The 15,204-nt window shown below is 45.5% G+C and overlaps 2 protein-coding genes across 6 annotated transcripts in view; one reads left to right on the forward strand and one right to left on the reverse strand.

The window, feature by feature from the left end:
- LOC139993754 (uncharacterized) overlaps positions 1–15,204 on the forward strand; it is a 253,487-nt gene that overhangs the window by 184,341 nt on the left and 53,942 nt on the right. The gene's annotated exons all lie outside the window — the stretch shown is intronic.
- LOC139993750 (nucleolar protein 4-like) overlaps positions 1–15,204 on the reverse strand; it is a 94,764-nt gene that overhangs the window by 10,781 nt on the left and 68,779 nt on the right. For 2 of the 3 annotated variants that reach the window (XM_072015759.1, XM_072015758.1), the window contains exons 3-5: positions 13,732–13,965; positions 1,527–1,858; positions 196–399 (exon numbers count right to left, since the gene is read on the reverse strand). In XM_072015759.1, the coding sequence (XP_071871860.1) occupies positions 196–399; positions 1,527–1,858; positions 13,732–13,965 (770 nt within the window). The remainder of the gene's footprint in view (positions 1–195; positions 400–1,526; positions 1,859–13,731; positions 13,966–15,204) is intronic. The other variant, XM_072015760.1, reaches the window with a different exon arrangement.

Here is a 15,204-nt window from a genome sequence, read left to right on the forward strand (position 1 = left end):
GTACGTTCGACACAGTCGAGGACACACCGACGCTAATACATTTTTACGACAGCGAAACACAGCAAGTTACTAAAATAAGCAATATTCGTCTTCTTTTCGATTACTGATACTACATCTTCAGATACCTACCCACCCACCGTATCGCTCGAAATTGTTTCTCACTGAGCTCACACGACAAAATAAACTCGGACTCACCGCGTCCCAGGGTGCACCTTCCCTGCCACGTTTGTTTCTCCGACAGCTTTTCAGGTACGTTCTAATCCTCTTCCTGGCCCTCTCTGCGAACTCTGGGAACTGCCTGGTGCAACTGTCGATGATGGCTTGTATCTTCTCCTTCGGTTGCTTGGAGATCGGCACGATACGGTCCAGGTTCTCGTCGACGAACAGCCTGACGAACATCTGTAAAGACGCGACGCGGACAGACCGCCACGGAATGAATTAAACGAGCACGTACAACTTAGCCGGCGCAGGAATTAAGGATTTCTGCGATGGTGGGAGCTTGTACCGCGGCCCTCTATTAAACTAATTGTAATTAATTAAGGAGACGCTGGCTAGCCGACCGACTCACGGCCATCTGCGGGACCCGCTTGGATTTCAGGTTCCGCGAGGGCAGAAGGGAGGCCGCGTGCCGCCGCGACGTTGCCTTCGTAAAACTTTACGATAATTGCGGCTTTTTCGGGGCGAAAAAGTCCAATACCGGTCTGGTTTAGCTTTCATTTCGAACACCCCCTCCCCCTGCCACCTCAGCCTTTCCGTTGCGAACGCGCGAACAACAATTTCGTATCTTTTTACGCGGTTACGGAGCACCCCGGCTAATACCAGCCGCAATAAACTCGCCGTTTTCGGTTTAATGCGGCCTGCTGCTCCAGCATACGGTAGTAACGGCAGACGCTGCTCCGGGGTTACGGTTTCAGGTGTTCCTACGGACGTTTAGCGCGGATAATTACGCGAAAACGATCGTTCGCCGGTGATGCACCGTACACCGAAGAACAGAGTTTCTCTTTCGATCGTACGATCGTGCTAGTGACTTGGGAAAATGGTGGTTTCAGCGTGTTACGGTAATGGTGTTTTGCATAATCGTAAGAATATTCTTGCGAATGTAACGTTCCAACTACATATTTGGAAAAGCTAGAGATATTCTTTGGAATGGATCGCCTTTGTTGCGTCGAAAAACACGCGTAAAAATTAAGCGCGGAAACGTTAATTCCGAATGTAGGTGACTTATCACGGCCCAGTTACTACGTTCTTGTCCGCAAAATCTCAATCGCAGCGTCGCTCTTCGTCTCTAAACGTAGCGAAAAGAGAGTCGCTTCGACTCGAAGCTTCAGCTGAAATTCATCGTTCTCGCCAATCCTCGATTCGGAAAAAAAGCAGATACGAAACCTACTCTCAACTCCGTCTCGCGTCATTAATCACGTCGCCACGATGCGACAGGGTAGCCTAGCGTTTCGTCTTCACCCCGAAACAAAATAAGAAGAAAAAGGAAAAAGACCGGCAGAAGGGAATTACGTAAATCGCGAACTTACGTTGAAAGCCTTCTGGCGTTCTGGGTCGTGGTGTCTGGGATCCAACCTCTCGTCGGCATCCTCGTCGTCGTCGTCCTCGTCCTCCTTATTACCGCTGCTGCTCGTTTCGTCGTGAGCGCTGCCCGTCCCCTCTCCAGGTGGACTGGACTCGCGATCGCGATCAGATCGCGAGGGCGTGGCAGCGGACGCTGGCGGCGGTGTCTTCTTTAGTCCCATGGCGTAGGAAGCCCACAAGGATGCCATATCCTCGCCTCCGACTCCTGCTACCGCTCCCAAATTCGGAACGGTCCCGGCTGGCATATCTACCAAATCCGAAGACCCGTTTCGCGAGTCTGCAATATCGATAAAAGAGCGTGGTTATTCGTCGTTATATCGATCATTGATCCGCTGAGAATAGAAAGGTGGATAGGCGGATTTAGGTTCTGGGGTTAGCGTGGAAAAGATCACGAATTTTAGCTGGTCATAGCCGTTACGCTGAAAGACAACTTCGAACAAATGATGGTTGGTCGTTATCGTAGATTCGTCTGCATCAAACCTTCCGGAATTTTAGCACATAAATCGTCGAAAACGCGGGAAATTCGGAAAGTAGGAGTCAATTTCTCCTCGAACGTGACTCGGGAAACGCGTGAATTTGGTGGTACTAGATGTTCGATGACAGGTTTGAAGCAGTCTGAGGTACGTTCCTGTCCATAAATCATCGAATGTTCGCTACGCCGCAACGAAACGCTTCTAGGTAAGACCTTGGAAAGGAATAGGAATTATTTATAGTGAAGATCAAACTTAAAGCAAACACACGGATCATACGAAGAAAGAACAACGCCGTAGGCACTGGTCTTCGTTCTGGTTTTGTTTTTAAGTACGAAGGAATTCTTGGCCCGCCGTATCCTTCTGTGAAGAAAGGCATTCCAATTGACCCCGACCATAATTGTGCTCAAAAACAAGAACGTAATTGGCCCGAAACGTTCGACTAAAGTGCTAAAAGCCGAAAACCATGCCTGTGTCGTCAATCTTCCCATCAAACAATTCGCCCGACGTTCACGAATTACGCGAAACGGTGAAACGAAACGTCCAATTTCGCATTTACATCAACGACCAGTCGCGTAGCTCGGCATTAAACCGTGAAGTTTTTATCGCCGCATCTAGAACGGCGTCTGTCAACTTGTTGCGCCTAGCCAACCCGCGAAGACAATTCAAATAACCTCTCGGTTTTCCGTAGAACTCGTTCTCATCTGGCGATCTAGCAATTCCCTTCGAGCCTCGATTCTCCCGTTTCTCGGGATCTCGCGAAGCGATAGATCACTAGGACGACTAGGTTCGTTCGGAATCACGCGATTGGGAAAATATTATTGCGCCAAAGAGAATTATTAAGGACAAAATATCGAGTCGAGAGGAAAGCTTTCGCGTTTATAGCATGTCGACTCGAATAGAATATTAGCGCCGATGCGATCGATATCGTACAACTTTTCCATATTTTTTGGAAGCTTGCAAATAAAAAGATCAGGCTTGCGTATAAATAATAATGTAATTTGCATACAGAGTTAGGAAGGACGTAACGTTTAAAAAAGCAATCGTGCTATATGTGGTTCACAGTTGTTCAACTATGCTAATTCTGTTTTCTTCGATTTTGTTACGCAGAGTAAAACACGCTTGAAAATCTCAAAGATACATCGGATGACTTTAAACGCGGAATACAAGCTGTTAACTGGAGGAAGATTGATGGGGCGTTCCTGTTCAATTGAATTCCTGTTCGCGGAAGAGAAGGACGATCCCCTTTCTTCCCACGGTTAAACTGGAAAACACTAACCGGTTAAATAAACCAACTGACAACGAGCATGTGGGTGGTATTTATGGCATAAATATAATAACGATGCTACGTTTGAATTGCGTGACGCCACTGATTAAGGACGATCGAAGGAACAGCGAGCCGGCTCGCTCTACCGTATGCATCGTATCTGAGAACGGGGCTGTTAGCATTACAGTTATTCAAGTCTACGATGGAGATGTGATAATTTCAGTTGTACTGGCACGATCAAACAAGAATACTATCCGCAGTTGTATCGGCATTTATCGTTAAACGAACTTATTATAAATTCTCCTTTCAACGAACGATTATCAGATCGATATATACAGCGATATTTAGCAAAGTTTTATATTATTAATTAAATAAATCGATTCCTTAAAATCTCAACACACTATAAGCAAAAATCGTAGCACGAAAATTAAAGATCTCCGTTTATCGAACCCCGTTCGACGGTTCCTCGTAAACTCGCCACTAAAAACACACATTGTCTAACAATCCTCCACCTAGAAAACCATAAACTTAACGAACGGCTCTTCACACACCAAAATTACTCTTCTAAAGTTCTTCGCTGCCCCGAACCATCGCATCTCGGTTCGTAGCTCCTGGTATAATCACTCCTCGGCCGAGTTCAACCAATTGCCAACGAAACGGGCACGGGAATAAAACATAACAGAACGGAACACTGTCGTCGCGTTAACAACAGGATATCTTAACGGTTCCCGAAGAAACTCGCTCGGCAAAGTTGGAGCGTCGAGCCGCGTTAAGTCGCGATGCCTATTAGAAAATCGTTCTTAGGCAACGAAACGACTCATCTTCGCCTTTTAACGGCTCCGTATTATTCCGAATGATCGGGTTCCGGCGAGAAAAATTGCAGCCCGCGACCCGCGCTCGTTCGAATAATGAACATCGTCGACAAGTTGGCGCGAGTACGCGTGCAACATGGAGCGCGGCGTCCCGAATACGGGCCTCTGTCTCCGCACCAACCGCTATTTACAGGCTTGTCTCGAGGCGTCTCTTAGGAACGTATCCTTTCCGCCGTGCAAAAAGGCCGACCTGTTTCCAAAACCCGTAATAAGTCTAAGTAGATCCCTTCCACCGGGTGTAAGAAAGAGGCACGCCACCGCGGTCCCGGGAGAGAACGTACCGGGCGAAGGTGCTTTCACGAGGATGTTGCCGAGGACAGGTACGAGTCGGATCGGCGCGGCGAGAGAGGCTACACGCGCGAACTCGACCGACACCGACGCGGATCCATGGGTAGGGAGCGCCGCGGGGGAATCGTAAAGAGGCTACCTCGGCTTCGTCCACTTCTTCCACTCTACCTGCTCGATAATCGATTTTGCATTAGGAAAACAAAAATCGAGGATTGGGAGGAAAGCGTAATTGTCTACGGAGGATGTTTAGATCGCATGAATTTTTCAATTTCGTTAAAGTAGCGGCGAGAACGAACGTATAGTAAACCGCGTAGAAAGCTACTTATTATTCCTCGATAATTTTACTCTCGAAAAAATTAATCGCCTACCAAATTCCGCATTCGACGACTCGAACTCGACTCGAAAGACTCGCACAACGCATACGCTTCGATCGGCGAGAAACTCTCTGCCGCGTTTCCCACGAAGCAGCGCGCAACGTGAGCAGAAGTCATCGGACAGGAAGTCCAACCCTCTTGTACCGAGAGAAAAAATCCACCACAATACTAAACTTACACAGTTAGACCAGGCGCTCGACGGTGCGAGCAGAGTAGTCTGACCAGTCGCTCCACAATGAAACTGGCTGCCACGAGCGTCGAAAACAACAAGATTAATGGCTAAATAATCGCGTTTTCAATGCCGTCTGCGTCTCGTTCAGCCGAGGGACAAATTGCAGGACGCGACATCATCCCGGAAGCCGTTCGACTCGAGATTTGCGTGGCGTCTACGTCGTAAGGCGATGTCATTGGTAGAAAGCCGGGCGCCGCGCCGCTCATCGTTGACCACCCCGAGTCGCTTACCGATTCTAATTCCGCGCCGCGCGTTCAACGATCGCGCGCACGCAACCACGCATGCCGCTTCCAGGAAGATTCCGGTAGAACCAGTAACTGAACGCGCGAGTAGACGACCCAGGAAACTGGACCCTCGTCCAGGAGGCGGCGCAACATCGGCTCTCCTTCCCTCTTTCTCTACGACTGAAACGGCTCCGAGGTTGCTGCACCTTGGTTCTTGCGCCCGTACACTCGGCTCAAACAATTCGTGGCCACGAGGAACGCGCTGAGCGGAACGGCTTCCCTATTCCCCACCCCTTGTCCTGGGTCAGGGAACGATTTCCCAGTTTGGTCATGCTCGATTGTGTTGCAGAAACATTTCGCGGCGGATGCGATACAAAGACCGTTGCTCGATTTTTCGACCGAGTTTGCGGCCTTTTTAGGGTGAAATTGAAGTTCGATTAAATCGAAGATAATTTTGAGAAGGGAAATCGCTCGGGTAGAGCGAACTCCCGTTTCGTAACTTAAGGAAGAATATCGAAGAGTCATGTCCGGTTTCACGCTTCCTTGATATATTTTTTACATTTACATACATGTATATGTATATGTCATTTTTATTAATCGAGACGATAAGCGGATGTAAGTGCGAGTATAGAATGTTAACGTAGAACGAAAGCATACGTGTATCGGATTTTCGAAGCCGTAGATACTAGTACCGAATAAGTCTGAACAAGTGCAATATGAGTTTGCAGTATCACAAATGCGATTTACAGGCTGCGAATTAACTAGCGAGGATAAATAGCTGTCCGATGTGGGAGAAAAGTCCGTGTGAACGTAGATGATCTCATGAGGGCATACTTTAACAACGCAGCGAGTCGAGGACAACGAATAAAGCTATTAATGATCTTCAAAAGGAATAACAAATCCGCCACGATGTTCTTTGACCGAAGAAATCGCAGATTCAGCAAGAATTACAATAGGGCTGTAATTACGATTAATAAGAGACCTACTCGAACCCAACCTATATGCCGTGAACTCAAGAAAATTACGCCGCACCCTCTCGGTGTGTTGTTTATATTTTATCTGCTTTGGCACGCTACGACACAAAGTGACAAATAATTTTTTATTTCTGTCGAGAACGAATATTCCTATTCCACGCACAGAAGTAGTAAATAACAGATAATTTCGCGTATCTAAAATTCTAATATAATATCGCGTATCTAATATCGTTTCACTCTCACTTCCTGATTCTCTCGCCATGCAACGTTTCGCTTTGATATTTATTTCAAACAAAACGTAATATAATATTACCCTCGCCATTGCCTCTTATTAACTCTCCTCTCCGATAGTCAATAGCTGCTTCAGGCCCAAAACAAAATTACTAAAACCAGCCATTGCTTCATCCCCCGTCCCGTTCCACGTCTCGACAGCCGTCGGTGAAAAAGCGTGCAAAACGAATCGAAGCATCGGTGTTCGTCCTGCTGGCGAGTCGTTTGAGCCGAATGTACATAGGTACTAGTACGTGTACGGGTATACGCACGCAACGTGCAGCGGATAGGAGCAACGCACGGTATACGGCGCATACGGGGTACGGTACTACGCTTACACCGAGGCATCGAGGGTTTCTGGCCTGCGGCGAGCGGATGCCGGCGTTGCAAAAGCAGCAGAGGGGCCAGGGGAACCCGGCTTAGGCTCGGCTAGAAAGCCGGTTAGCAATCCCAATCCCACCAGGCAGCACCGTTCCTGAACTCGAATGGCCGTCCTGAACCTGAAATCAGTCGCCTCGCCACCCCACCCGGCAGAGTTCGTCCTCCTCATTCTTTCAACCGCTTCCCGCAAAAGGAAACTAATACCCGGCCCAGGCGACTTCCTCTTTTTCTAGCCGCTACATGCGTGGCCGTGCAACAAAATTCACGGACGAGCTGGCGCACGCCCACGGCCCCGTCCGGCCAGCTATGAATACATACCGGCAAACCAACTCCGAGCCAGCGTGTGTTTTATCTCGTTCAGCCAACGATACACGCTAGAACGTTGCCTGGGATATAGCGTGGAACACGCCGGGGCTTGAATCCGAGAGGATGTCGTGGATTTTAACGGCATGGTCGCTGCCGCGATACCGCACCAACCGCCGGACGTTTACGCGTTTCGTTCTAACTTTGTTGCGTTGGTGCGATGCTCGTTCGGCTAAGGGTAGGGATAAGGATCTTTCGTCTTTTTACTTTACCCTTTACATGGTTCTGCCGATAGAAAATTTTATATTAACGTAATGCGAATGCGTGGTTCGTCCGTTTGTTTTCGCAATCTATCGGTATTTTTCTCTTTCGATGATTTTGGAGTAACAGCTTGCCCACCCATTCTTGTTTTCCTTCGACATTTTATTTCGACCATCGGCTTGTTTCGATAATATATCTAGACGGATAAAAAAATATCTATATGTGCTAGATTACAGAAATTCAGAAATTTCCAGTTCGATCGATCCGATGCTATTCGCCCGACACCGGAGTAAGTGCACGGTCGTTTAGAACTATCTTATAAACTGTCAAGCATCGAATCCTACTGCATACAAAGTAGTCTGGCAACACTTTCTCTGACGGTACATAATCGTAATATCATTTTCATATCTCATGCCGATATGCTCGCACCACTTGTCGTCCCATAGATAGATGTTTCGTTCTGTTTTAACTTATATAGGCGTTATATATTTTAATGAACGTTTAACGAATCGTGATGACTTTCACTCTTCCCTCGATATTATATCTCGATACATAATTGTAGTATCATTTTCTGCACGAGAGAATACAATTGATCGAGTTAGCGACGTTTCGTAATTAGACAGAATTATACCCTTGTTTCAATTATAAGACTATTTGCAATCTAATTCAATTACGAACTTGTTAGAAACTTCTTCGCGACTCGAAGCTACTGTTATTCTTGAAAAAAGAAGGAAAGAGATTATCCCTACACTTTCGCGATTTCTTCGCGTCAATTTTCACGTTAAAATTCTCCGAATCACCAAGTATAATACATTCTGAAACTCGTAGCGTCCACGTAATTCCGTGGTAAACGCAAATACGAACAGATTCGCTGGCACAGAGTCTTATCAAGATTCGCGTTATCCGAAAATCGCCTGACGACACGTACGGCCATGACGAGAGAAAGAAAGTATCCGTGGCAACCGAGCTAATAACCATACGAGAAAATCACCGGGGACACGATTCGCCTCGCAACAGGCGTTACTTCGCGTCGCTTTCGTAAATGTCACCAGCCATTAAAGCGAAGATTCTTTATCGCGTCGCCGACCGCAGGTTCTGCGAAACAGCGAGATTTCAAATCTCGATATTCGCTCGAAAGATGAAAAATCGCGAAAAGACGTTTTTCCGTGGCAAAGAGAGAATTCTGTACGGAGCGTATCTCGCAACAGCCGTGTACGCTCTTCTCCGAATGAACGAAATTCGTATCTTGTAATTTTATTACGAGCCGGAGATATTCGTAGATAATTTAAAGACAGTCGGCGGAAAATTTTAAATTTCATATTTATCGTACGATCGAAGCAAGAACGTGCGTACGAACTGTCGAGTCGTAAGTAGTATAAGTACAAATTAAAATGACAATGCGTTGCTCGCATCTATCGACTCGAAATTTTACGATCGTTCGTACCTGACGTATCTCTATTCCCACGGAGACAAAACCAAAGAAACAACGTACACCATGGAAACAGATTTCTTTGGCCGATTAATAGATTTACATAACAGCCATGACTATCCTTTGTCACGAGCGGCCGTGTTTCTGACCAACGTCTGTTCGCCTACGAGTATTTCGCAAAATCGATTTCCCGATAAAGGCCCCGCCATTCCGCGCCGCGATCGCGTTGAAAAGATCGCCGGGAAAATATACAACGAGCGAACTTTCGTTTCGCAAGCGCGGCTGCTATCTGCCTTTTGAATCATCCGACGAGAATTCACCTTTCTGCAAAAATATAAAAAGGAAAAAAGAAAGGGAGAGAGAGCGAAAGAAAGAAGGAGGAAAGAAAGGACGAACCTTCCCTTAATGGTCAGTGACATTTGCGAGGATGACGGAACAATCCGCGCGTCTCCCCACACCTCCCCGAGATTCCTGATACCGCACCGGCACTTTTGTTCCTTTTTTCTTCCCTCGACCTCGTGTTCGCGTTGGCAGTCCAACGTTTCGCGAGAATTCATTTTCCTGGGACATTAATAAATTCTTTGGCCGAATAGCACGCGAAAGAACGTGGAATTGCTTCGTACGGATGGCCAACGTCTTTGGTGGAAAGAGTTTTCGGCGATTTATGAGGAACGGTTCGTTAAACGATATTTCTCAAGCAATTGTATTTGTATCTCTAAAGCTTTAGTCATTTCTGGCTACTTTTGGTAAAAATTCTACTTCGTAGGCGCGTTCATCTAAAAATTTATTACTTCGCCTATTTTCTATATATCGCGAGGCAACTCTCGCGAATGTCAAACGATAATTTAACGAAGAAACAAAGCAGTCGTAGAAGAGAATCACTTTTGCTATGCAAAATCAGGTTTGGTAATCGCACGACATCAGGCATCTACCGTGCAGTAGGTACGTGTTCTCTTTGGCAAACATCGTCGAGGAAAGATTCTTTACCGTTAAGGCACAACTTGAGCAGGAGTATATTAACTGATTAAAAATCGTGATAACCACACGATGATAGGACGAAGATTTATTCGTTCTTCTCTCGAAGCTGTTCCGTCGACGTCGGATGACAGGCGCAGCCTTCTTGGAAGAATTCACCCGTAAGATACATCGTTGCCCACGAGAACTTTTATTAGGAAAAAAAAATATCGATTTATCTTACCGGCTACTGTTTCGAAATTCTATTCGCTGTTAATAGCTTTATTGGTAGTTCGAAGCTTATACAGGGACCGGACGCTAACGAGTAGTCGAGTGATTTGTCAATGTATTTAAATTACGAGCGTCGCTACGGTAGAAACATCTGTCGCGAAGGACAAATCCAAGATTCGTACACTTCGCCATCGCAAAAAGCAGAAACCTAGAGAGACGCGATTAAAATACGTTCCTCGTTTTTTATCGGAAACAATCTAACATCGCAGGAACGAAATTCAAAAATCAGACAAACTCGAAATCCTCGGAATTCCCAAAGCGTGATAAACATTTCAATTAACACACCCTGTGCACGCAGCCAGGCGAGACGGGACGAGACGGAGGCAGAGCTGGAACCGGCGTGAACGACAAGCGGGATGGGAGGGACGCTGGAACGGGGCGAAACACCGGTAAACCGGTATAAAATATCGTCCGCCATTTTCCCAGCAAATTTTCCGCGGCGATCGTAAAACGGCGGCCGCGCGTGTTTATCGCGAAATCGATTTGCGAAACGCGCGTCCGGGGACAAGAGAACGACGACGAGCTGTCCCGCGTGAAACGCAGAATCCGCGCGCTGGTCACCGCCGCCGGTAAAGGAGCGCAGAGAGGCAGAAGGGGAGGCGTGGAACGATCCTCCGGTTTGCGCGCGTACCATCGCGTCTTCGTCGGGCTGGTTCATTACGCAATGACCAGGTCCGAGATGCGGAGGCCCGGTTCGAAACCAGTTTTGCGAAACGGCCGCCGCCGACCAAGATCCCGGAGGAGGGGACAGAGGGCAACGGTGAATTATCCTTCCGCAACCTCGCCTAACTGAACCGCTTCGGCATCGAGTCAGCGGCGAAAAAGGAGAAGAGAAGGCTGCTCGGTCTCCGACAGGAGGTGGTGTGCATGTCATCGTGATTTAACTCTTTCGCTACGGCCGAGTTGCCCTAAAAATGCTACCGTTTTACGACAACCTTAATTGCGAGCGTGGATATTAATCAGGATGACGAGTTATCTCGTCGTTCGCCAATTACATGGCGAAGCGATCTGCTTAAGATTCCAAAATTCCGAAATTTATTTTATTAAAAAATATTATGATGAAAGTTTTATGAATCGAGAGAGAATAAAGATTGCGATGGTAAGGTCGTTGCTAATCGTACGATTAATCTCAATGTATACTTGCAAATCGGCTGTCAGAACGAAATTGATTCATCGCTTTGATGCCTAATGTATACTTAATTCGACTATGAAGATTTAAACCTTATTGTAGAGTCGCTTATCTAAATGAATAATCGCGGAGATAGAGAAAGAGATCCTTCGATATTAATCTCGACGATCAACGTTCAATTGAATGCATTCATTGATTCAGATCGATGTAGCGAGGAAAGAGAAAGGACTGCTTTGGAGTTCAATGTCTAATTCGACGGTAAAGAGTAACGTCGGCACGCAGTCGCGTATCTGAATCGATTCGTTCTTGCGAGAAAGAAACCGGGTATCCGATGTCTGATATGATAAGATCACTATGTACTCGTGTATCCGAATGGCTTTAATGCTTGTTCGCTTGTATCGATTCTTACCACCTTGAATGGAAGATAAGAAATAGTTGCTTACGTACTAGAGCGTTTGAAATAACTGATACGTTAAATAGGTGTTATTTAAAAAAATACGTACACGTGCCGTACCGTGCATTCGGATAACGATAAAATTAGTTCCATTAATAAACGTGAGTTGTCGCGACCTTGTAGCGAAACCGATTTTAAACGTAGCGCTGTTTTCGTGCTATTAACAATCGGAAATTAAAAACTTAGAATCTCACGATTTAGCCAATTCGAAGAAAAATGTGAAATATAAAAATCGAAGAACCAGAATCCATTTATCGGGCTGTAAAATCGTTTAATCGTAATTACATTTCATTTTTACGTTGCAAGGTAACATCGTTCTCTCTTCTGTGTCGCGATTTTCCAGACAACGAAAGTTCCCGAAATAATCCAACATAAAACGTCAACCGATCGATCCGCGTAATCCCATGCACGAATCTTCGTAACATCGCAGCATTAGTCGAGCGATTCCGTCAGACGATAAAGCGACACGAGCCCGAGACGATTCCCAGCGCGAAAATATTCCAACGAACGATTCCAATCCCCGTCCACGGCTGATCGAAGCATTTTCTTCAACGTTCCTCTGCATTCTATATCTCTAAGTACTCCTGCGTTCCCGAATATCCGCGATTTATTTCTGCTCGCCGAACGACGCTAGGGATTTCCGAGTACTGCGAATCGTTCGACCGTGTTGATGCAAAGTTTAATTGTTATTACGTTTCGTTAATATTTGAAGATTTTCCTTCGCTCTGATGATTTATCGTCGAATGCGCGATCACGGGTACAGTAAAGGAATACAACCGTAAGTAATGTTAATATTCGCAAAAGTACTAAATCTTTTTTCCACAATTTAAAACCGCGAAATGATCGTTCTTCGTCTCCGGCGAGCATTCTATGTAAAGTTGAAAACCGAATGACAAAAGCGAATTTCCTCATCGCGTAAGTACGTACCGCACGATACAGCGGGCCACGCGTGGGTGACATGAGAAATGAAGCACGGTTAATTAGCGGCGTTAATCACGGTCGATTAACAGAGAGAAGTATGTCGCCTTTGAAACGGCTCTGTTTCGCGGGCCAAAGAAGGCGCAGTCTGAATTTCCTGCGCGGCACGTCACGGCCCGACAATCCATTAGTCACGTCAGCCACCACGACAAAACTCGCGCGAGCTAAATAGCCGGTACACCTTGGCCCCGCGAAACCTGCAATTCACTGGCCGCCGCAGAAGGACGCGAAACTCGAGCATTGAAGTCTCCATGTTTATGCCGTCGTTGCCGCGAGATCCTTTTCAGACTGCGTCCAGCGTTTCGTCATCAAAGTGGAATCAAGCCTTTCTTCCTTTATATACCGCGTAACGTTATTTCAAAGGATATCCTTGTATCGTTCCCATCGTTTTTAAGACGAATCGCTCTGACGAAAACTTCTCGAACTAAAAATTGTTTAACCGTACAACGAGTACGCTACGTTAAACGCTTGCCTTTCCTCCCGCTCCCGTCTCCCTCCCTCCGGCAAGCGAATCAATACGATTCAAACGGATATCCAAATTACAAAGAAAAAAGAAAGAAGAAACACTCCATACCAACCACAAAGTACATATAACAACTAATAATGCCAACGAAATATTGCAACAATATTACCAACCAAACAAGATATACTATACGAAAATACCAACTTCCTATATTCATGCTAATAAACAACACACGTTATCAAATTCTCGAAGTCCTTTTTAGTCTTCCCATCGAGAAAGAAAAGCGAAAGGAAAAAAAAATATATATATCAACCCCGGTTGAAAAACTTGGAATGTCTACCGACGTCGCAGCAATCGATCTTTCAAGCAAATAAAAAGACCTCTGTACTGTTTCGTTACTCGCGATCCACGGTCACATGGAAGAAACGATCATCTTAATTCTTTGTAAAAAAAAAAGAAAAAAAAAAAAAGAAAAAACGTGGAAACAGCGGGAAGCTCGCGGTCGGTCGTTCGCGGTCGATGAAATAAGGTGTTACCTGTAAGTGTGGAGTTGTTAATGGTGTTGTTTGCCGTGGAAATGGCCGATTGGCTGGTGACAGGTGTGCCAACGGTGGTGGCCGTGGTTGTCGAGGAGTTATTTGGCGAGAGGGCCGCGTTGGCGGCCTGAGCCTGTGCCTGGGCCTGGGCCTGAGCCTGAGCTTGCTGTTGAAGATTATAATTCCAAGCGAGCAGCATCAGCTTCAGCTTATCCGCGTCTTTCATGAGCGCGCCTGCCGAAATTAAAAGTGCCAATTGGTCTCAGGGCATGATTAACACGGTGAATGGTGCCGATGGAGGGGTGAGAGTCGGATTTTTCGCGCCCACTTCCGGCCCGGCCGAGGCCAGACCGGAGACCGGACCTTTCTGGTAGTGCGACTTGCATATAACATACATAATATATTGGGATTGTTAGATTGTGACGTGGTGCTTGAACGATCGAGATCGTTAAGGATCGTGATACCGTAGTTTCTATGATCGTTTAATACTTGTTGGAGAATTTTGATATGGTGATTTATTCGATGCTTCGATTTGCGTTTCACATTGAGTTTGATTTGGGTAACCTTTGGGAAATATAGTTCGTTTTGTCTTTCCTTTTTGGTCTTTCGCGATGGAATATCCGTGAAAATCGTAATATCTAAAGACTCTCGTACTTTTCTTTACTAATGGATAATAAAAATTGCCCTACGGTCGACGTTATTTTCTAGCGTCTGAACGAAGATCGAGAAAGTGAACAGCAGAGAAAATTTTCAATGAATTACTTTTCAATGAAAATAAACGAGCTAATGATCGCGTAATCGATAACTCCTTCGTTTCGTATATTCCTGATAACGGTTATCGACGATCACGCATGCTTGTAACTCTTGTTAAAAATATCATTTGTTTTGTAATCTCTATGCAAATAACACAAATTACTTCGTATCGTTTATACAAATTACTTATTTATAAATACAACGTCGGATCTTTGGCAAATATATTTTAGTGTTAGGAGCCTCGAATTAAAACGTTAGTTAAATTACATCCATGCTCCTTAAAGTGATTCCCTACGTTTCTCTAAAATACTTTAGAATATGGAAAATTATAAACCACGTACGTAAACTTTCTTCGCACTAATAACAGATTATCGCCACTTCGGCGTGTATTAAATTGCTCGACTCAGGATACTTATACTCGAAAAGTATGTAGTCTCGGTATTGTCACCCTATATAGAAAACTACTAATTGGTCATTCGCCGAATGTACATGCGCATAACAGACTTTCAAACTCACTTTCTTCAAACGCGAAACCTAACACATCCGACGCTAATTTCAAATTTAAGATAGAAAATATTTCAGAAATATCCTCGATAATCATTTTTGCCAACTGCGTGATTAAAAGAACTCGATCTGCTATCATCGAGAGTAATCTCAACGATATATTCCTGATCAAAAAACAATTATAAAATTGTACAATTCGGTGAACTATTTTGTTTG

This window comes from Bombus fervidus, chromosome 13, assembly GCF_041682495.2.
Source record: "Bombus fervidus isolate BK054 chromosome 13, iyBomFerv1, whole genome shotgun sequence".
NCBI lineage: Eukaryota > Metazoa > Arthropoda > Insecta > Hymenoptera > Apidae > Bombus > Bombus fervidus.